Here is a 23,666-nt window from a genome sequence, read left to right as displayed (position 1 = left end):
CAAACACTTCCAAGTGTCACTATCAAAAAGTTTGTTTCACACGACACTACACCCCTCACATATGTACATACGTCGCACGCATTGCCATTCAAACATTCCTGTGACAATATGCTTTGATTCATTTTCACTCAAATCCAAAGATTTTGAGTGAAAGGCCAAATCGCTTCTCTAGTCACCAGTGATTTCTACACAGTGCCATTGTTTTCCAACCAGGTTGCCCAGAATACTTGTGGCACTGCAAGAAATGATCACATTTCAATTGTGTGTCCAATGTGGCAATATTATTTATGAATTACACATAATCACAATGAAATGTGACACCATTTGATGGAAGAGTGTACAATAAACCTTTGTATCCACCTGTTGCAATTCATACAAGAAAATAATAGCTTTGAATTTTACTAAACACAGCCATAATTTACATGAAGTAAATTGAGATGAATTACTGATAAGTATTAGTATTTTTGTGACATTTTGGCGTAATGGTGTTCCGTGAGATTTTTCTAATGACAGTCACGCATTTACGTCAAGAAAGACCATGCACAGACCGGAAGCAGTTGGACAAAAAGGGACTGCAACGCTTCCCCCCGCCTCTTGAGTCTCGCACAGAGGGAATGGAGTTTTAAAAAAAAAGCAATTGACAAAAAGAGACACTTGTAAGCCAAGTTGCGGCCATTTTGATTTTTTTTTTTATATTTGGAACAATGTTGATGTGCAACGGGTGGAACAAGTTAGCGTTTACTCAGTGATTCTGTAACAGCTCTGCGTTTTACCAAACATTAACCCATTCACTTTTTTGCATTTCATAGGGTTTGTTTGAGAGGCAAAATATACATTTAACGTTGCAAACAGCAGCACGAAACCGCTGCAATGAGACGCACTCCTCCAGGATATACAAGTATGCCCGTTCTCAACATGTATGTTCAATGTGCTCTTCTGTTACTTGCATCACCTCTCCAGCTTCTGGAAGTCAGGTGTGTAAGTTTTACATATTCCTGTAATTAACATACGAAGCCAAATGTAGATGTTCACGTTTCTTTTCCCATTGAAATGGATAGCAAGTACATGGTGGAGCGGATACCTGAGGCTCCATGGGCCGGTGCATGGCAGTGGCGTCGGACGAGCTGCTACCGTTTGAGAAGGTTTCAGCAGAGCGAGGGGGAAGAGGAGGCTGCTTGGAAGGAGGGGCGGCCTGAGGAGAGCCCTGAATATTTTTACGGTATCGTTCATCAGCCTGGGGTGAGGGAAACACAATGAGACAAAGGATAAGGTGAGTGTATGAAAACCGGAGTGCTGAGACTCAAGCATTAAGGTTCATCATCACACTCAGAACTCCTCTTTCATTGCCTAGAAAGACGTGCACCAAGCGTGACATATCATGCTTGAAGTTGCTCTGCACAGACACACAGGTGAACAGACATATGCTATGATATGAGCAACTTTGAACGCTGAAAAGGGAGGAAAGAGTTGTTAATTATCAAGTGCCTCAACTGCTTGGACGTTGCATGTTAGTTTGGGCTATGGCCATTTACATGCAGCTGCCCAATTCATCCTGACATTGCAGCCACAACTTCTCATTAGGAATTCTCCCTGTTTAGTCTCCAAAAGATAAATCATGGCAACTCAAGTGCTGCCAAGACCATCTCCGTCATTGTTGTCACAGGGGCAGAGCAAAGACAAAGTGTGAAGATGGAAAGAGCAAGTGGGAGGGCAGTCAGTCGGTCAACTAGGGGGTTCACCTCTCTGACAGGCTGAGGAGGAGGATTGAGCGGTCTATCAGGCTCAGCATATTCTCCTTGGGGAGGTGCGGAGTGAATGGAAGGTTCAGCCTGAGGGGAGAGGGGACTACAGGAGGCCAAACCTTGGCTGATGTTCTCATCACGATCACTTTTCTCTAACCGTGCTGCCTGAGCTTCAACACTGTCAGGGTGAAATGCCGGCGATGCTCCAGAGTTCTCAGAGGTTCCGCTCAGTGTTGCAACAGCACTGTTGAGTACCACCGCTTGTGGGGGCAGGGTAAGGGTTCTGTCGGGGGGCGATGTCATCGGTGGAGGTTTGCTAAGGTCTGAGGGGAGTTTGGCCTTATTATCAAGCTGCTGCCGGGATGCATGCTGGAGTGACCGTAGCTGCTCCTGCTGCAGCCGCTTGTGAAGCCGCTCAGCCTTGCGCTGCTCCTCCAACTCGCGCCACTTGAACTCCTACCGCAGATATAGGTGGTGGGGATTCAACGCCGCAGTCATTTTCTACAAAATACAACTTCTACAAAGCATTTGTCTAATTTCTTCTCGGGAGATTGTCCACAAACTCTCTTCCTACCTCTTAAACATTTGAAAATGACAGGCTGAGGAGGAAATCCTCTTAAACATTTGAAAACGTTTAAGAGGATTGAAAAATCCACCTGGTGGAGTCAGTTCAGAAGTAATGCTGTCACAGACGAACAAATATATAATGCAAGCATTAGGTCAAAGTGGCTGTGTGACTGACCAGTAACATAGCCTGTTCACGCAGTAGCTGTTCCTGTAGCATCTCCAAATGTCTCTGCTCCTCCTCGAGCTGCCGCCGGATGTACTCCTGTCAAACAAAGCGTTAAACAGCGTATCAGTATTAGAAAATGAACAGCAATGTCCAGGTTTAAGGATGGAAGTGGTTTTCACCGGGACAAGACCCCCCCCAAATGAGATGGTCCAGCACAGTTTTTCTGTGGGAGTCTGATGAAACTAGAGTGAAAATCACTCAGGTGTCACCCTCTAATGCAGTGGTGTCAAACATACGGCACACGGGCCGGAACCTGCCCCAAAGGACGTTTAATCAGGCCCGCAGGATCATTTAAGAGTGAAAAAATGCATAAAGGATACAGAATGAATTTTTTTAATTGGGTGCAATTTGTGGAGTATCCACTATGGGACATACTGTTCTGATCAGAGTAGATGACAAAAGCAGAGAAGAAAGAGAGCTGAGACAGACCCAACACAGCAGATGCTATCAAGGACATGTGAATATTCATCTTTCATACATTTAATGGCACTCTCCTTAGTTTGTACGGTGTAGTCAGGGATTACATTTAGATTTTATATGCACATGTGTAAATGGTTTTAAAATTCCTCTTTATAAATCTCGTTTAATCTTAAAATGCATTACTGTATTTTCCGCGATAAAGACGCACTGGATTATGAGGCGCACGCACCTTCAATGAATGGCTATTTTATACATACATTGGACGCCTCCCATTATAAGGCACAATCTACAATGCCTCCAATAGATGGTGATACGCTCCTTCAATTCAACTCGAGAGGCGTCCGTTCAACTGGAGAGGTGTTCATGACCGCCTCTGAAAAACATAACTTAACTATTATTGTACTTAAATGAAACTACGAAAATTGAAAATAATGCATCAAAACAGAAAATCAAGCGAGGAAATGACAAAATTAATTCTATATCCCCCCCTACAGAATTTCTTTTGCGATTTCCTCGCTTGATTTTCGTCATGGTTTCATTGAAGTAATAATTAATTGACATTTTTGGGGGGCGGCCATGAACGCCTCTCGAGTGGAACGGAAGAGAAGGCATGGAGACAAACAAAGACGTACAGTACCAGTATTTGTTGAGACTGTGAAAACCATTAATAAAGTCTACGTTTAAAAAATAAATAAAACCAGTCTTTGTCCGTCTCCGTGCCTTCTTTTCTTCCGGTCAACTCGAGAGGCGTTCATGACAGCCTCCGAAAAACGCATTGGCATTTCCTTGATCGTAGCTCCAACACTACGATCAGATGTCAGTCGTAGTTATTTATTACTTTGTTGTGTATTCACAAATGATGAACTCACAATATAAATTCTGGAGGGGAACCTACAGAATTTATTTTGTGATATCCTCGTTTACTTTTCAGTTTTGATGTATTATTTTCAATTTTTGTAGTTTCATTGAAGTAATCGTTAGTTTAAGTTTTTCGGAGGCGGTCTTGAACGCCTCTCGAGTCGAACGGAAGAAGGCACGGAGATAGACAAAGACGTACCTGTATTTGTTTAGACTGTTTTAAAAAATTAACACCACAGCTCTCCTTTTTTCGGAGCCATAACAAAAACGTATTTAAAAAAGCAGTGACACAGTTCACTGAACCAATGGCAAGTTATAACATTAGAAGCATGTCTCCAGGAAGGAGTCATCTTTGAGTCGACGTATTACCGTAATGACCATACACAAGACGCACCGGATTTTAAGGCGCTCAGTGAGCTTTTAAAGAAAATTGAAGACTTTTGGTGCGCCCTGTAGTGCGGAAAATACGGTACAATATTTCACTACCAATTGTTAAATTTTGCGCCTTTGTACAATCAGTGGGATCAGTTGCAATGCATTTATGTGAATGATAAAAGTAAATTGCACATTTGTCTAAGTTTGTTTTGTAAAAGATATGTTAATTAAATTTCAAATTTTCCTCATGTTCTTGTGCTTCTTTTGACCAAAACAAAGGAGAGGCATATTATTTTGCTTATTTATAGCAGAGTATGATATAATTCTAATGGTCCAGCCCACTTGACATCTACCGAGGCCGCAAGGTACCCCCACAATGTGAACTGAGTTTGACACCCCTTCAATGGGTATAGTACCAATAGTAGTACCGTATTGGCCCGAATATAAGTCGGTGTTTTTTCCATTGAAATAAGACTGAAAAAGTGGGGGTCGTCTTATATTCGGGGTCTAGACATTATACCCAATCACGACGCTAGATGGCGCCAGATATCAATTAAGCAAATGCTGAACTTGACTCCCCAGGTCAAAGTGAACCCCTGCCACGAAGAATAAAAATAAAAATAAAAATAAAAATAGCGGTAGCATGAAGAAGAAAAATAAAAAATAGCGGTAAGAAAGAAAAAGAAAATAATAGAAGAGACAACAGAAAATGGAGAAACGTAGGGACAATCTGGAGAAAAGTGGTTCGAAGATCGGCCAGGTTAACCGGCAGCTGAGACGTTATGATGTAATTTACATTTCAAAAACCTGAAGCCAATCATTTACGAATTTGATTGCACTTTAGTTTACATATTTAAATGTTCAGACATTAAGATTTGAATGAGGCAAAATAACATGCTTTTCCTCTCAAATATATTATAATCGTTTGTTTCAGATGTGCTGGAATTATTTTCTGTATAAAAATTAATTTGGTGTTCAAAAAGTCTTTTTTCAAACTTGAGTCTTGAAAAAGAGGGGGTCGTCTTATAATCAGGACCGTCTTATATTCGAGCCAATACCGTATGTTGAATTCAGTTTTGTGAAGGCCTGCAATTTTCCAAAAATTATTTTGATTGATATAAGGTGGAGTTAATGAATGGGCAAAAGACAGAAACAAAGAAAAAACAGAAGAATGTGTTAACTTTTGAACAAAACAGACCTGCTCACGATCATTCCTTCTTTTCTCATCCTCAGCCCGTCTGCGTTCCTCCTCCTCTTTTCGCCTGCGATCCATTTCCTCAATGCGTCTCTTCTCCTCTTGCTCCCGCCGACGCTGATCACGCTCCTGTTGCCGTCTCATTTCGCGTTCACGTCTTTGTTGCTGCATTTTTGACACAATATGATACTCAGCAGTGTGCGAGTGTGTGTTTGTGTATTTCATCCACTGTCTATTTGAAGTGAAGTTCTGTTTTTGAATAATAAAGGGAGATAAATTTAACTAATGTTTTTGAAAATCTGATTACCGTATTTTCACGACTATTCGACGCATCGTACTAATGGCCGCAGTCTCATTAATGCGTGACATTTCTGTATTTTACACATACACAGGACGCATCGTACGAATAGCCGCAGTTTTACAGTGGTAAAACATACGCCAGCTTAAACATACGGCATGCATGCGCGCACTCTAACACGTTAGCTTGAAGCATACGGTAGCATGCCAAGATATACAGATAAGCTAAAAACACGTTTTTAAAAAGGCAACGAAAGCAGAACTGAGTTCGGGTGTATTTTATTTAGCCATCGTACAATGTTCTCACGTTTATCGATCAATCATCACCCAGAAATCCATCAAAGTCCTCATCCTCTGTATCAGAAGCAGAGGACTGCACATCTCAGTTGTCAATGAATGCATCACATGCTAGTGTGAGTTGCTACGCATTGCCGAGCGGAAAGAAGGAGTAGCAACAGCAAAGTCAACATTTCTCTCGTGTGAAGCTTTCCCACATTTGAAAGTAAAGAACAGAGCGAAACATGGTGGCAGCGCGCGTGTGTGTGTGTGTAGAAAGAATTGAACAATTGTGCAAGTACCGTAATCCATCAAAAACGCCGCGTGCCCCCTCGTTGTTGCGTATTGTGGCGTAACTCGCCAAGCGCTGCCTCTCACTCTTTGTAAAGTTGTGTTTGCCACCGATCATCCATTGTTCCCATGCCGTTTGCAATTTTACTTTGAACGCCCGGTTGATGCCAATGTCCAGCGGTTGGAGTTCTTTAGTCAACCCTCCGGGAATAACGGCAAGCTCAGAGTTCATTTGCTTGACTTGTTTTTTTCACCGCTGCTGTGAGATGGGCACGCATGCCAAAAGCATAACCGGTGGCTTTAAGTTTGAACTGAGCTTCGTAGGCGTGTCTTCTTGTCGAATTTATTTTCAGGGGTTCTTCGAAACCAAAACCGGAGTCGTTTTGCAACAATGCACATTGCCACACTCTATACAAGTGTTGGTACTGGCTTGAGGCGTCCCTTTAGCGTCCAACACGCCCACCCTTCACCATTGGCGGACTTGCTTGCCTGTCCTCTCTCTCCCTCTCTCTCTCTCTCTCTCCCTCTCCATATATGTATATATACACGCCCACCCTTCCCTGATAGGCCAACTTCTTTCCGCATGCCTGGCCACAGTCACTTCCGCCTTTTCTCTATATAAACAGCGTGTCGGCTGTCAGTCAGATTTTGGAACTCAGCGCATATAAAGGACGCTCCGCACCATAAGGCGTCGTGTCCATTTTGGAGAAAATTTAAGACTTTTAATGGCGCCTTATAGTCGTGAAAATACGGTAATCAATGAAATGAAGGGGGAAAAAAAAGATTCAGCGATTATTTAAGAAAAAGCCATAGTTGTAACTCTAAAAATTAAAATTGTACACATAATCCACGTGATCGGAATCGGCTGATCACACTCATGGAATATTGGTACTAGTGATTGCAGTATAAAACTCTGATTCTAACAACCCTAGTTCTATGACATTCAAAGCTCTTGTTATCTGCACATTATTGAAAATTATTATCTGGCTAAGAAACTTCACTTTGTGCAGATGCCCATAGTTCTTGCCATAGATGATCTATTCAGACGAGTGGCGATCGCAGTTAGCCTCAAGTGGCTTTCGGGTAACGTCAAACTCTACTAGCTTCCAACCCACTGCAGGGGAGAGGAGTGAGCAGTGATGCACTCCGTCTCCTGTGCCACTGCGGCTTGCCAAACATGGTAGATCACAATTATCTACATGTTTTTGTTTTTTTGTTTTTTTAAATATCAACAACAGACAGTGTTAAGCCGTAACGAGGTAGAGTTTTGTGATTTCTATAACAAAAATCTGTAACAGTTGGTGGCTCTGGGAGGCAAATGTGTTGCAAATCAGAACAAGTCAGAGTGCCAGCCTTTAAAAAAATAATAAAAAAAAAAAAAAATCACCTCCTCCAGGCGCCGCCTCTGTTCCTTCTGCTGCTCAATACGCTTCTGCCTCTCGGCCAGTAGTTGGCGCTTGTATTCCTCCTGTTCACGAAGCTGCTGCTCCTGCAGCAGTTGCTGACGGCGCAGTGCCTCCGACCTCTCCTTGTTCTCCTGCTGGAGGCGGATGAAGTCTCGGCGCAGCGTTGACTCACCCGGCACATTAACAATGGAGCTAGGCCGTGAGAGCAATCAGGTGTGTTAAACTGTAGTCGTACATGTCGTGAGGACTGCACATCATGCTGCAACCAAACCTTGGTTCTCCCTCCTGCTCCGCCGGATCCTCTTCTTCCTCTTCACTTCCACTGTACTCATACTCAGTTTCATCTGTGCACACAAGACATTCCAAGTGATGCAAATGTCACATTACAGGATCTTGTTCATAAATTCGGAGACAAATGCACCTTTCTCGCCCCTTTTCTTCTTCGTGCGATCGATGTGATCTTTCAACTGAATTCGGACCTGCCTCTCATTGGGTTGGTCACGAATGAAGGGATGTTTGAGCAACTGTTCGGTTGGGGGTCGCTGTGTGTAGTTCTTCACCAGACAGCTTTCAATGAAGCTGAAAAACTTTTTGGACCTGTACAGTCCAAAGCAGAGTGAAGAGCAAAATTGGGATTCCACAAAGTTACAAATTGATTTGACATGGGCCCTGAATACACGGTGTATTTAAATTTAATTTTACTCTATTGATATAGCACAATTGTTTTGACAGTATCCGTTTTTTTTTTAATTACCTAAATTTACATTAGACTATGCCACCTTAAGTGCAAAATGACTGATTCAAGTGTGTGAGATGAAACAGTATAATTACAATTACCGGTAAGTCCGTTATAAAAAGTTGAGCATTGAGAAGTCACAAGTTCGTACGCGCACGCACGCACGCGCACACGCGCACACGCGCACACACGCACACACAATTCTGAAACACAGCTCAACTAGTTGGTAACAGAAGCAAATGAAGACTAGTTGCCTGCACATTTTGTGAAACTACTTTTTCAGAGCCTTTCAGCACTGTCACTAATTGCGCGGGTGACTTAAGGAAGAGAGTTAGAATTCTGCAGATAAAGATAGAAAGATCGGTTTTCATTGAACGGTAGGTAACGACTCAGCTCACCATTTTTTGGATTTAAGTCTTGGAGGCGGGTTCCTTGGAATCAGGAAGAGTGCTCGCATAGGATGCATGTCACAAAGCGCTGCAAGTACACACACCACATCAGAAACAGCCCAGTATTTCATATAGCAGAAAGCAAAAAGAAGCCCTTACGTGGCGCTCCTTCGGCCATCTCAATTGCAGTAATGCCGCAAGACCACAGGTCACTCTGCAAGAAGTCAAAAGCGTCAACCACGCATGCAGGCATGCAGGCGCAATCCAAAAGAGGGTCTTACTCGGTAGTCGTATGTCGCATCTGGATTCTCATCACAGGCGATGACTTCAGGGGCCATCCAGTAGGGAGTACCAATGAAGGTGTTTCTCCTGCCCACGGTTCGATCGAGTTGAGCACTTACACCAAAGTCCACTGGGAAGGTGGAAAGAGTTAACTGTTGTCAGATTACAGCTACAATGTCATTTTTTGGAGGGGGGGACAAACGCCAGGGATTTTCAATTTACCTAATTTGACTTCAGCATTCTCTGTCAACAGGACATTCTGGCCCTTGATGTCACGGTGGATGACGTGGTGGGCATGTAAGTGAGCCAGACCCTACCAAAGGTCGACACAGAGCACATGAGTCAGTTGAGACATTTGACCTTCAAAAACTCAAAGCAAAACAAAAAAGAAAAACGATCATTGGTACGGGTCACGGGTGGCGCACGAATGAACAGGGCACTGCCTGACCGGAGTCGATGTCCGGTAGTGGGACCAACCACTTCGCAGAAGATTGGAAAGAAAAAGAAGTTGGAAGTTGAAGTTGGAGCAAAATAACCGCAGCATGGCAGTGAGTCCACCTAAGCTATCACAATGGAAGTTGATGAGAGCCAGCCAGCTAAGCAAGGGAGCTAGCTGGCAGGAAAAGAGGGTCGCCGACCCAGCAAACGAGAACTTAGCGCACCAAAGCCTTCCAGGGTTCCACCTTAGGCATTTATATGATTTGATCACCATGACAAACATGTATAATGTACTTGTATAAAGTAACTGCATCTAATGATTATTTTAATAATAGGCTAACCTGTTGATTAATCGATTGATTTAAAAAAAACATTGTCTACCCCTTTTGTTAAAAAAGGAAGTTGTTTCAAGATGACAGCATAGAAAGGGGACGCACAAATTATTGAGTATTCAGTTACTGTTTTAGTCTATAATATAAAAAAGTGATAAAGTCTACTTTCATGGAAGACTCCAGAAATCAAAGAATATTTACAGTTGAGAAGCCGAAATTCCGAATATTTGGCAACTTTAAATTTTAAAAAAAGCTACCTAAATGATTCAGAGATGATTAAAAACTAATTAATGAATTTGATAATCGATTCATTGTCGATAAATAAGTCATGAAAGCACTAATAAAAACAAATCTGTGATTTCGCTGAACAAGACCCAACAAGATGTACCGTATTTTCACGACTATAAGGCGCCATTAAAAGTCTTAAATTTTCTCCAAAATGGACAGGACGCCTTATGGTGCGGAGCGTCCTTTATATGCGCTGAGTTCCAAAATCTGACTGACAGCCGACACGCTGTTTATATAGAGAAAAGGCGCAAGTGACTGTGAAAGAAGTCGGCCAATCAGGGAAAGGTGGGCGTGTATATATACATATATGGAGAGGGAGAGAGAGGGGGGGGGGGGAGGACAGACAAGCTAGTCCGCCAATGGTGAAGGGTGGGCGTGTAAGTGGACGCCTCAAGCCACTACCAACACTTGTTTAGCGTGTGGCAATGTGCATTGTTGCAAAACAACTCCGGTTTTGGTTTCTAAGAACCCCTGAAAATAAATTCGACAAAAAGACACGCCTACGAAGCTCAGTTCAAACTTAAAGCCACCGGTTATGCTTTTGGCATGCGTGCCCATCTCACAGCAGCGGTGAAAAAACAAGTCAAGCAAATGAACTCTGAGCTTGCCGTTATTCCCGGAGGCTTGACTAAAGAACTCCAACCGCTGGACATTGGAATCAACCGGGCGTTCAAAGTAAAGTTGCAAACGGCATGGGAACAATGGATGATCGGTGGCAAACACAACTTTACAAAGAGTGAGAGGCAGCGCTTGGCGAGTTACGCCACAATACGCAACAACGAGAGGGAACGCGGCGTTTTTGATGGATTACGGTACTTGCACAGTTGTTCAATTCTTTCTACACACACACGCGCTGCCACCATGTTTCGCTCTGTTCTTTACTTTCAAATGTGGGAAAGCTTCACACGAGAGAAATGTTGACTTTGCTGTTGCTACTCCTTCTTTCCGCTCGGCAATGCGTAGCAACTCACACTAGCATGTGATGCATTCAATGACAACTGAGATGTGCAGTCCTCTGCTTCTGATACAGAGGATGAGGACTTTGATGGATTTCTGGGTGATGATTGATCGAAAAACGTGAGAACATTGTACGATGGCTAAATAAAATACACCCGAACTCAGTTCTGCTTTCGTTGCCTTTTTAAAAACGTGTTTTTATCTTATCTGTATGTCTTGGCATGCTACCGTATGCTTCAAGCTAACGTGTTAGAGTGCACGCATGCATGCCGTATGTTTAAGCTGGCGTATGTTTTACCACTGTAAAACTGCGACTATTCGTACGATGCGTCCTGTGTATGTGTAAAATACAGAAATGTCACGCATTAATGAGACTGCGGCCATTAGTACGATGCGTTAAATACGGAAAATACGGTAGTCCACTTTCAGAAACTCCTGAGTTGCAAAAAAAAAAAAAAGATGAGGAAGAAGAGCACTTACTCTGAGGATTTCTCTGGAGATGTAGGCAATCCAATCTTCCTTGAGCTGGTTCCCCTTGGTGTTCTTCACTAGGTCTGTGATGGAACCAGCTCCACAGAACTCCATCACCAACTAAACACCCAAAATTGTAGAAAAATGAAGCGTAACAAAGAGAACCATTATCTGGTACAATATAAAAATGAAAAAAATAAACCGTGGTTTCCTGATTTTCAATCATCTCCCAAATGTTAGCATTATTGTACAGACTTGAGAACTTACCCAAAGCTGATCATCATGTCCAGGTGGACTCTTTTTAATAAATGCGCCATAGTAGGTGGCAATGTTTCTGTGGTGAGAATACTTCTTAAGCATATTAATCTCCAGTTTAATTTCCTCCTCTTCATCCTGCATTCAAACAGAAGTTACCAAGGTTGAGAGGAGAGAGAGAGAGAGACAGATTAAACATTTCCAGTGAGAAGGTTAGAAAAGTACGATTTACGAGATCCCATCTGGCGGAAAAGAACCTCATTCTTTCAAGAGGTCCAGGCCCCATCACTGAAGACATTTAAATATTAGTTCCAAACAATCCAAACACAAAATGCAAATTTTAAATGTGGGATTTAATTAATAACGGAGAGGGAAAAAAATCCTAACCTATCCGGTGTGTGAAAAAATGATTGCCCCCTAAACGTAATGACCAATTGGCCCACCTTAAGCAGCTCTTTGCACTCATCCGCAATGAGTCTCTTACAGCACTGTTGAGGAATTTTGGCCCACTAATCTTTGCACAATTAGTGTAATTCAGCCACATTGGAGTTATTTTTGCGCATGAAGCTCCTTATAAAGGTAATGCCAGAGCATCTCGATAGGATTCAGTTCAGGACTTGGACTAGGCCACTCCAAAGTCGCCATTTTTACTTTCAACCATTCAGAGGTGGACTTGCTGCTGTGTTTTAAATCCTGCTGCAGAAGCAAAGTTTATTTCGGTTTCAGGTCAGAGGGCTGGACATTAGGGCATCACAATTATTTTGACTGAGATTGAAATCATGTGTTAAAATGATTATTCGTTGATTTCAAAACTATACTTATTAAACGAGTTCCACCATTGCGAACAATCATCATAACCTCATGTCCATTCACCCCTGCATGGTAAAGACCTACCTGATGGTCAGTTTGAAGATGACATAAGAGAGATACAATAGAAAAATTACCCCCTATAATCTTTTCTTTCTTCATTGCAATGTAGAATAATATATATGGGGAGAGAGGGAGAGAGAGAGAGAGCAAGCGCTCGACAAACTCTACTTGCCGTTATCAGTGGTTTATTGGTTTTCATAACCACTTTTCGTTTTTGTTACCGGCACCATATAATGACAATAAAGCTGTTTTATTTTCATATTAATCTTGCATATAATGCTGTAAAAGCTGTGGCAGTGGTCCAAAGTGCTCTATCAACAAAATCTTGCAGGTCAAGTCGTGTACGTACAAGTTAAAAAAAAAAAAATAACAGGCTTGCATGTACTGTGAAACTGAATGGCTCACTGCCAATATAGTTACTTAACTAACTGCAGAAATTGTCATTGATGGTAACTTTGTTTGTCACTTGTTAACATAACATGAAGCTAACGGAGGCCCAAATGGCACCAACAATCACATGGCTTGCTCATAACATTGCGATTACGACTGAGGGCCCGTTGAACTATTTGTGACAACTTAGTGGCTTGTTGGACTCCTCAAGGCCAGTTAAAAGTTGACACAGGGGCTGGTCTCGCAAGCTAGATGCTTTGCTCTCATGAAGTCAAGTCAACAAGTCAAGTGAACAGTATTTATAGAGCACTTTCAAACAGCCATCGCTGCATACAAAGTGCTGTACATGGAGCGATTTAACATGCACAATAAACAGTAAGACAAATCTGTAATAAAGGCGGTAGAAAGCACCAAACAGTAAAAGCAAGAACAAATCTAAGTCATGCTGAGTCGAACGCCAAAGAATACAAGTGAGTTTTGAGGAGGGCTTTGAAGATGGGCAGCGAGGAGGCTTGCCGAATGTTCAATGGGAGGTCATTCCAGAGAGAGGGACCAGCAACAGAAAAGGCTCGACCCCCTCTGAGCCTCAGTTTAGTTCTTGGTACTTCTAACAAAGACTGGTCCACAGACCTGAGGCGCCGGGCAGGTGTGTAGGGGAGGATGAGCTCAGAGAGGTAAGGTGGCGCGAGATTATTCAGAGATTTGAAAACAAAGAGGAGGATCTTGAAAATAACTCTAAAATGAATGGGGAGCCAGTGAAGGGATGCCAGAGTAGGAGTTATGTGCTCCCTCTTACGAGTACCAGTCAAGAGGCGAGCAGCGGCACTCTGGACCAGTTGAAGGCGCTTAATGGAGGACTGGCTGACTCCAAAGTACAGGGCATTGCAGTAATCGAGCCGGGATGTAACAAAGGCATGAATTACTGTCTCAAAGTGTTCATGTGAGAGGAGAGGTTTCATTTTGGCCAGCTGTCTAAGGTGAAAGAAGCTGGATTTAACAACGGCACCAATTTGACGATCGAGTTTAAAATCACTGTCCAAGGCCCAAGTTTGAGACCGTTGATTTCAGATAAGGAGACAGGGGGCCCAAGTCTACAGGATGGAATGTACAAGGGCCACTGGGACCAAACAATATCACCTCTGTCTTCTTTTCGTTAAATTTCAAGAAATTTTGTGCCATCCAGGTTTTGATTTCTTCCAGACAGGATAGGAGTGGCCTTAATGAGAAGGCGTCTTTCTTGCTCAGTGGGACATAGATCTGGCAGTACTCTGCATGACTCACATTTGCTAATTGGAGATGGCTTGGCTACCGTATGATGTTCGATTTGCAATATATTTGATTTTCGCTCCAATTGCAACCCCCTCAGAAGATATTTCAAGTACAAAAATGGGTTTTACGACCAGCTATTTTGAACAGTATGTTGTTTCTGTGTTGTTCTTTTATTTTTTTTAGCTTTCATTTCATTTTTTGCTTCAATCAAGTTAATTTTAAATCCATCTTTTATGAATGTAACTCTTTTTCTTATTTTAAATAGTTTAAATAAATGAATAATTATCAATAGACTAATCTGAAATCTGTGATTCACCGAGCCCTACTAAGCACATGATGTCTAAAAAGACAATTGTTTTATCTTTAAACTAACCAGTTTGATTGTTTTGCCATAGTTGTTTCAACCTTTTATTTTATGTCAGATATATTTTAGGGCTGAAAGGGATCCTCGAGTAAATAACCTACATGAAAAAAATTACAAAATGGGCCATTCGTTCAAGGTGCGTCTCATAATCCAGTGCGCTTTTTAGTGTGGAAAATACGCTACCTAAAAATGAAAACCAGTCAGCCATTCCATGAAGTGGAAATGTGTTTTTTGTCTTCCATACCTTTGACTAGACAAAAAAAGAGATAATTTTTGTTTTTTATCTGAGTGATATCCTTTTCAACCCATATGATCCAGCCCCAAATGACGTATTAATCCTCGTATTTGAATGTGTCATAGTTGACATGTTCTTTATTGATGCTGAACGATATTTGTATTTTTTTTTTTTTAAAGAATGACCAAGTTAGATGAAAAATAGTGACATTCAGACAGAGGTTACAGGCCGGCACCAGGTGGCAGCTGCCATCATTAACATTTTGCCACCCTACTGGCAATGAATCTGTCAAGACAAATGTTATTATAAATGCTCCTTATGTTGTCTACATAGTGTGAAGAAGAGGCGTGTTTAGTATTTGCACTCACTCCGACCCATTCTTCTTTCAAACAGAAATGCTAACGTCCTACACGCCACCAAAACAGCTTCGGACGGCACACGATTGATCCCCATGTGCATTTGTTTACCCAGGCAGAATAGTAGCGGTGACAGGTGAAGGATTTACAATAGAGAGTAATGATAAAATTTGCGTTCATCAGTCAACAGTCTCTCCAAGTGAACTGACATCCCACTTGGATGAAAAGCACACAATGAGATGCAGGTGCAAGCTGGACAGTTGGGATACTACAAATCTTATCAAGAGCCATAATACCGAGTCGCTGCGAACAGACGGGCTTGGAAGGCTACAAGTTTCGGTTACTGGCGGTGTGTACTTCGAGGACTCATAAAATGGCAACATGGCAGGTCTGAGATGGATAAAAACTGGTGAATTATCTGCTGAATTCATATTGCACTTGCGCAATATTTATCAGAACGCTCCGTTTAGACTAGTGGGAGGCGCATCGAACATTAAAAAAAGTTCTTCGGATGGCTTTCTTTTACTTTGAAAACAGAAATGTCTCTTAAGTATGCATATAATATTGAATATTCCCACAATATTCCCTCTGCACCACCAATTATGCACATGATTGGTTCTAGTATATTCAGAACATCACTTGTCAATCATGTCAATCCAATGTTACAAATTGTGTATGTGACTCGCCTTGACAAAAGTCAGAACTTGCTCAACTAGGTTCAGTGATCCAAGGCAATAATGGTTCAATAGGTCAAACTTTCACCCCTTTCATCCATTAAAAGTTGAACAGAGATGTCCCGATCACATTTTTTTTGCACCCAAGTCCAAGTAATTTGTTTAAAAATAGTTGCCAACACCGAGTCTTGATATGATACCTCGGCAATGCATGAAGACAAAAAGAGCACTTTGAATAAAAACCTTATCGAATGACTCTCTTATTGAACTTCATCCATCCATTTTCTGGCCGGTTATGCTCATTTGGGTCGCGGGTGTGCTGGAGCCTATCCCAGCTGTCTTTGTAGGCAGGGTACACTCTAAACTGGTTGTCAGCCGATTGCACGGAACACAGAGACAAACAACTATGCCAATTGGTGGATTTGAGGCGTCTGTTTATTCAGTCGGGCTCTAATTATTTTTACACTTGACCAAATTATTTCGAGGGCCCGGCTTAAACCCTGCTGCGCGTGCCGTACATTTGACACCCCCGCCCCAAACATCGATATACTTGTCAATTAATTCGATAATTATTTCGTTTTCAAGAAATTGATGAATTATTGCACCTCCAGAGTAGACTGGGTGGTTTTAATAGGTCCTGCATCATTAAAAGCTTAATGACATCTCACTGATGAGGACCAGCTTACTGTGGCTAGCGGATTAGCCTCGGAAACACGTGATGTTGTGGCTGGGAGAGTTTTATATTTTTCAGCCACATTGGATTAAGAGGTTACAGGTACTGACAGGACCTGTTGAAGCCCGTTTGCTGACTCCCTTTAATTTCAAAAGACATTTACGCAGCTCTGCACATGTGAGTATGTTTTATGCTCTGGAACTTCTAAAGCCTGAATCTTTGTTGAAAGAAAAGAAAAAACCATCAGGCTTTACCTCTGTGACATCCATGACCTTGATGGCAGCCAGCTGTCCAGTCTTGACATGTCGTCCCTGTGATAAGAAATTGCAGAGCTGGTTTCAAAATCTCACTAAATTCAACAAACACAGTTGACCGAAAACCTCCAAATGTTAAACTTTAAAATATATTTACTATTACATTATGACAAACACAACACACAGTTATTGTGGCAAGCACATTACGAATAGTCTAGTATTGATTTTCATAATAAAAGCCACATGTTTGACGATCAGGAAAGTGAGATGAGATGGACAGCTCCACTTGGAATCTATTTCACTTCGATCCCAGAAGCTCGCTTTGTGCCGCAAACACAAAGAGGTGGCCATTTGGCTCCCGAGCCCAGCACGACAAGAGGACTATAAGTGTGTGGCCAAGATATACACAATAAAATGAAGACAAAAGACTGTTGGAAATAAATTATTTCCACTTAATTTAAGTTCTAAATCTGAGTCTGAGTTTCTGATAGTGTTTGCGCTTTGGAGGCTCTGAAAGAATGCCACTGATAGAACTACAACCTTTGTGCACTTTTTTGAAATGATTTATCCAATTGACTGATGAATAATAAAAAAAAGATACAGGGATGAATCATTATTAAAATAATTGTTAGGTACAGCCCTACTCTGAACACCATTAATATTTTTCTATAATATTTTCTTTGAATAGTTTTGACTCATCAGTCACGTATGGCCACTACCATGTTTACCACACAGACATTTGCTGCAGGCGGACAAAGTCCATTCCAAAGACCGGGGCCTTAAATTAAAAATATGCCTGAGGTTTGGGGTCGCCAGCACTCTCAACTCAGAAAATATATTACCTGAGTAATCAATGGAATAATCAACAGGATAATCGATTCTAAAAAGATATGTTAGTAACAGCCCCAGCCCCAATATTATAATATTAGGTCTTGATAGAGACCCAGCCGAACGTAGACGTATTGTGTTTTACAACAGTACTTTTGGCCCTGAATTGTGAGTTCCCATGCTGGTGTGCAGGTCGCATGGGTGCCCGAGTCCAGTCCTCGAGGGCCTCCATCCTGCCTGTTTTACATGTTTCCCTCCTCCAACAAGCTTTGCAGAAGCCTGATAATGACCCTGATCATTTGAATCAGGTGTGTTGCAGGAGGGAAACATGCAAAACAAGCTGGATAGGCGCTCTCAAGGACCGGATTTGGGCACCCGAGTGTAGGGTGTCCAATTCTCCAAAGTGCTGTGCCTGCTCCTTGTACGCCCTTGTTCCGCACTTCGACTGAGCCCGCGGTCATGGCTTCTCAGCCGAGGTACATTACCCACAATTCATTTCAAATTTGACTACAATAGTGGGGAAACTGGCACCGTTCGGTAGAGTTCTTGTGCCTGCATAGAAAAAAGTCCTTTCGAATGCAAGTATCAAATTATGTGCATGTATAATTTGTCAATGCTTTTAAGTCACCTACATATTTTGTCCTAATGTGCTTACCGTATTAAAGACTCCTGCTCATGCGCCGCAGATCGTGCAGGAGCCGCAAATGATGCAAATAGTGGGGCTCGGGTTTTCACTTTACAACCTCTTTAGTGCTATGTTAATATCAGTAGATATAGTAGATAAAAACACTGCCAAAACAACAAATGGTACCGCCACGTTTGGCGACGCAGTGGCGTAGACCAATGACATAACACGCTCTGTCCCAATTCTGCAATTTTGACAGGCTTGTAACCTGCGCCCTCAAACAGTCCGCGCGCCTCTACTGAGTGTACACTTCATTGAGAACAATTGGATGTGGGTATTGGGACTGGACTGTAGCAGAGTATATAAAAAATATATTACGTTAAATAAAGGCGCATCCCGCTCATTTTAACACACAGGCAGTGGCTGGAGTTCGCATCGAACATACCCATTTGAGTTTCGTACACATGCGCAGGGAATCAATGTAATAATCGAGAAAATAACAACAACAAACAGTTACTATTGGCCATCAACACACCACAACAAAACTCATTGTCCACTCATCTGCTGCAGAAGGAAGAAGGTAAACGTCTGCCTCCACATATGCTCACTCACTGCACTGCACTCCCCAGCTTCTGACCGACTAACTTCTCCAATCATAAATATTACAGCAGCCACATTAAATGTGTGATTGACAGTCAGGAGGAGTGGAGAGATAAGCCGCCCATATGTGCTGCCTCTGCTTTGGCTCAACTAAGCCTAAATGTGGCATCAAACCCGCTGGAATCTGTACCAGCAGAAGGTAGCAAAACCTAACTCTGACCTCCAGTCTGTGCTGTCACCGCGAGGATCCAGCAGTTTTAGGTCAGGAAACACCAATGCACTTGCCATTCTATGCAACCCCGACCTACGAAGCAGCAGCATTGCCCCAGCGCAGGTCGCCCAGGAGCATTGATGTCATTTCCAGTCATTGCTATGCAGTCAAATATAATAGACATTTTAAGACCATACCGCGCTGCCAAATTAATTCATCATCAGATTTGCTCACTTGGACGTTCAAGTACTGAACACTGAGAATGTGGAGTGACATGCTGATTTTAAAGCTGCTCCGTGTACTGGAAGGGTACAACAATGTTACCTTTAAATTACAAACCTAACACGACTTGTTGAAAAATGTTATCCACACATTTCAGAACGGTTAGTGGTTGATTTGATATTGTGATGAACATGTTTTTGGATAATTATGGTGTGGCAAAAGCTGTATTGTCTTAGAACAGCATGCAGGCATGCGAATGCACCCTGATGGTGACACAGAGAGGAAGCACTGAAGCAAGTGGTCCTGCTGATGACATAAGTGATGATGACAGACCACCACACACACCACCCACCACCCAAACAACAAAAAAAAAAAAAGATCCTCACTTTCTAACATCACTAATTTTCATGCACTTTGATTTGTCCAGCTGTGCAGTTATTTACATGTACAAGATGTGGTCTTTTCAGTCTCAGAAACCACTGTCCTGGTTTACATAAAACATGTCATTAATCTTGATGGCATGCTCTTTATTTTTTCCAGCTGTACAGTGTTTAAATTCACAAGGCGAGGGGGCAGTGAGGCACGATGCAGATGTCCATTTTTCTTTGTACATTGTACAAAGTTTTGGCGTTGAGAAATTGCACAATTAGACATTTTCATTTTTAGAGAGAGATTTTTTTTTCATTCAAATATCGTGATATACCGATGTCCTACAATACATTGAGTATCATAGATATTTTGTGCTGGGATATTGTCGTCATTGTGGGCCACATATCATCGCAGTATTGAACTGTGAGTCCCACCCTGATTTGTCATGCTGGTTTAGGGATCAGAGTTTGTGGTACATTAATGGTTTGTTACAGGCAATTAGAATCAATTAGGAGGGCATCGGTTATTTGCAGAAATTTGCTATTTACGTCAGGCTATGGCCTTGAGCCTTGAGAAAGGTTGGCATCCATTGTTATAGTTAAAAGCAGACAGCATTTGTCTGTTGTTGGGATGAAGATCAGTTCACTTTTCAGAATCATTTTATGCAGAAACACAGAATCCTCAAGGTTTGACATATCTTTCTGCTATTCATCGTAACCACGCATGCACACGCACAGTGTGATGGTGTTAGCAAACATGAGCATTTCACTCGCATTTGAAGTCAATGACTGTGCGAATTGGAGTCAACAGCAACGATTAATGAACGTTAAATGAACATTGCGAGAAAGTTGCACATACGTGAATGAATCTCGTCTGCCAATGCCTCCCTTTGTGTACCAATAGCAACACAATGCGTGTGGACTGTCTGGAAGAATTCACACAAAAACACCAAACGTTTTGTTGAAAAGAATCAGCCACTCAGAGAACACTGTGGCTCTTGTGTCTTGTGATAAGGCTGAGGGTCATCATGGGGGGAGGTGGCCACAAAAGATATGTCAGATTGAGAAGCTGAAGAAGTGAGTGTGCGAAACATTTTGGCATTTCTATGAATGTAATGAGGGATCGAAAGTGAGTTGAACTATTCTCACCACGCGACATATTCGTACATGAATATGTATGTTTGTATGAGTATGTTGCACATGAATATCGTCATGGAAACAAAATGAAAACATTTGACTAAATAAGAACTATCCGCAAACCTTTAAGTTAACCCGCTCATTGCCCAGAGTAGGGAACCTAACATAGCACACAGATTCAGGTATGCCTGACATCAGCTGCCCCCCGCCCCCAAAAAAAGAAAAAAAATTCTCTTTGTGAAGCGCAGAGGTTTTTGGGGAGGGGAACATGGTGAGCAAGCAGCACACCAATTGATTCACTGTTTCTTTACTACAAACAGATCTCTCAGTGCTTGACCCAGTTGATCCACTGAGACATGGTTGAAAGAAACAACCACAAAGTAAACCCAATCCATTTTCCAATATATATGATACAACACTGTTACTAATTAAAATGAAGAAAAAAAAAAGTACCTTGCAATAAAGCATTTGTGTAGCTTTGACCGATGCTGGCTCTGCACACGGGTGCTCTCACAGTTTGCTGCAGTATATTGAAACTTCCACTCAGATGAGTAGGATGCAGAACTGAAGGATGCGTTCTTTTTTTAAATTTAACATTGGCTGTTAATCAATAACCGCACGAAACCCTTCCTCCTGCATTGGTAATGGGACCACGAGCTGGTTTTCTGGAACGCTCAAATCATCAAAGGTCAACGTCCCATGGTAGTCAAAAGTGAAAAAGTGGTTTGCCAGCTGTGACAAAGGAGATGACGGTGCGAGATAGAAGAACCACTGGCCTGTTTTGCGTAGCTGGGCTGCTCTTCTGCCACTTGCAACAGCAGACTATCATTTGTCACGTGAAAACTCAGCGATCAACACACTGATCAGAAAGGTTCAGGGAGCCGTGAGCTGCGCAGTGCAGCCGAACTCCTCGCGTTACTACTGCACAAAGAGCAAAATACAAGAAACAGCTCAGGTCACTTCATCACTACAAATAAAAAACAATTCGTCATACAATATTGAATTTAGTACTGTTTGGACAAAATCAGCAAAATCCTTGTCGTATTCTTTGCAATTCCTGACTGTCACAGTGCACTTGTTTTGGATCTCATTAGATTGTAACAAGTGGACTTAAAGATGGATCTACACAGCGTGGTTGACGTGGCAGTTTAATTTTTTTGTGGCACAATTAAGAAGTGTGTCATGGTAATGTAATTCGGAGGAGGAATGCATGTAAACGCAACCATCAGAAAGACCCCATCAATTCCAATTTGACTATCCAAATACATTTATGTGGATTATGTGATCCCAAACAGATCACATAATCCGCATAAACAGAGCAAATCAAGTAAAAAAAAACACCACCTGGGAATCTTAACTACAGTGAATGTACTAGACCATAAAGCGCGGTCTGAATATGCTACATTAGACTTTTGTCCATCTTAAATAAGCTAAATAATTCTTGATGGCAACTGATAGAAGAGCTGGATGAGGTGGCCAGAGATATGTAGGGAGGGATGGATAGATGGAAGGAGGAAGCATGGCAAATTATGGAGCAATATGAATCAGCACCCAACCAATATGGCCCATTCAGATTCTCATATTCGTCAGAAAAAAAATTCTTTCAGCCATGCAGACACTCATCCGAGCACCAATATAGAGTTAGCAAATGTATACACTTTGGTAGCAACATATTAATCATGAAGTCTCAGCATTAATATAAATATCATACATCATATAACATACGGCTAGAAACGGAAAACTTGTCGTATTGGGCTTTCGAGAGGAGGGAGAAAGATGTCATCCACAAAGAACATTCTGTCAGCCATGCATATCCTTCAGTGAGAGCTCAACTAGGGCTGTGCGATACAAAATTTAATCTCTGTATTTTTCCCCAGATATCTTGATAACAATGTAAATGCGGTTTTAACATGGCCTACGAAAAAAGTACGCTTATTTTAAAGAAAAAAAAATATTTAAAACCAAAAGATGCAAAAAGTGTTAGTTTTTTAAAAATTATTATTAGAACTTACTGACAGCCACCAACATTAACATGTCAGCAAAAAAGAATTCACATTACTACAACTGCTTCAGCAATCATCGTTCGTTCCTGCTGACTGCTGTCTGGCTACTGAATAGGCACGCCTGAAAACCTGGACTCACCCCCACTCACCCATTTTAAATAGCAGAGACAAAATAGCAGAGCCAACATGAAGCATTTGCATGCACAATACAGTGATCCCTCACTTATCGCAGTTTTTATTATTATTGCACTCAAATTTGGAGCAGACATCCTTTTGCCTTTTCTCGCATGTAATCATTTGTAGAAGGTGGGTTTTTTTTGTTAAATTTTGTTTATTTGTACTGTTTTTTATACATTTTGATTGTTGAAGATACAAAGGACCCACGACTGGCAGCCATACATGGCCATGCCACGAAGCTTTACTGATAAGGTGGTTGAATCATGACCATGAGCAGTTGCCTTTCTTTCGTCATACTCTCATACTTGCATCCCTCTGGTGCAAGTAATCTTTGACTCACTTGTCCATAATATGTTGTTCCAGAACTATAAAGGCGTTTTTTGGGGGGAAATTGTGTTTGCTCTTCCTGTTTTGGAGGCTTTTCCTCTGATGAAGCCTTGTTTTAATTGATGTTTTTGACACATTCTTTAGGATGTCATATTAAGAGTGGACAGCAACAGATCCCTAAACGCAAATAGTACACTTGAAATTCATTCTAGACCTTAGACTCATTCGCTGGTGGGCATTTTCAGACAGTCCTTTAAACTTCCACCTCGGGGGGGGGGATTC

General features: G+C 41.9%; 1 protein-coding gene across 9 annotated transcripts in view; it reads right to left on the bottom strand.

Annotated features, from left to right (window-relative positions):
• Nucleotides 1-23,666, bottom strand: part of LOC127596341 (mitogen-activated protein kinase kinase kinase kinase 4-like) — a 40,814-nt gene that overhangs the window by 13,197 nt on the left and 3,951 nt on the right. For 7 of the 9 annotated variants that reach the window (XM_052058689.1, XM_052058690.1, XM_052058695.1 and 4 more), the window contains exons 3-16: nt 16,887-16,943; nt 11,814-11,939; nt 11,556-11,666; nt 9,283-9,373; nt 9,060-9,190; nt 8,938-8,992; nt 8,788-8,866; nt 8,075-8,250; nt 7,925-7,997; nt 7,635-7,845; nt 5,387-5,548; nt 2,485-2,571; nt 1,740-2,198; nt 1,082-1,234 (exon numbers count right to left, since the gene is read on the bottom strand). In XM_052058689.1, coding sequence (XP_051914649.1) covers nt 1,082-1,234; nt 1,740-2,198; nt 2,485-2,571; nt 5,387-5,548; nt 7,635-7,845; nt 7,925-7,997; nt 8,075-8,250; nt 8,788-8,866; nt 8,938-8,992; nt 9,060-9,190; nt 9,283-9,373; nt 11,556-11,666; nt 11,814-11,939; nt 16,887-16,943 — 1,971 coding nt within the window. Of the gene's footprint in view, nt 1-1,081; nt 1,235-1,739; nt 2,199-2,484; nt 2,572-5,386; nt 5,549-7,634; nt 7,846-7,924; nt 7,998-8,074; nt 8,251-8,787; nt 8,867-8,937; nt 8,993-9,059; nt 9,191-9,282; nt 9,374-11,555; nt 11,667-11,813; nt 11,940-16,886; nt 16,944-21,653; nt 21,799-23,666 lie in introns of all 9 variants that reach the window. The other 2 variants (XM_052058693.1, XM_052058697.1) reach the window with 2 other exon arrangements.

This window comes from Hippocampus zosterae, chromosome 2 (genome assembly GCF_025434085.1).
Source record: "Hippocampus zosterae strain Florida chromosome 2, ASM2543408v3, whole genome shotgun sequence".
Classification (NCBI taxonomy): Eukaryota; Metazoa; Chordata; class Actinopteri; order Syngnathiformes; family Syngnathidae; genus Hippocampus; species Hippocampus zosterae.
This window is presented reverse-complemented; position numbering and strand designations above follow the sequence as displayed.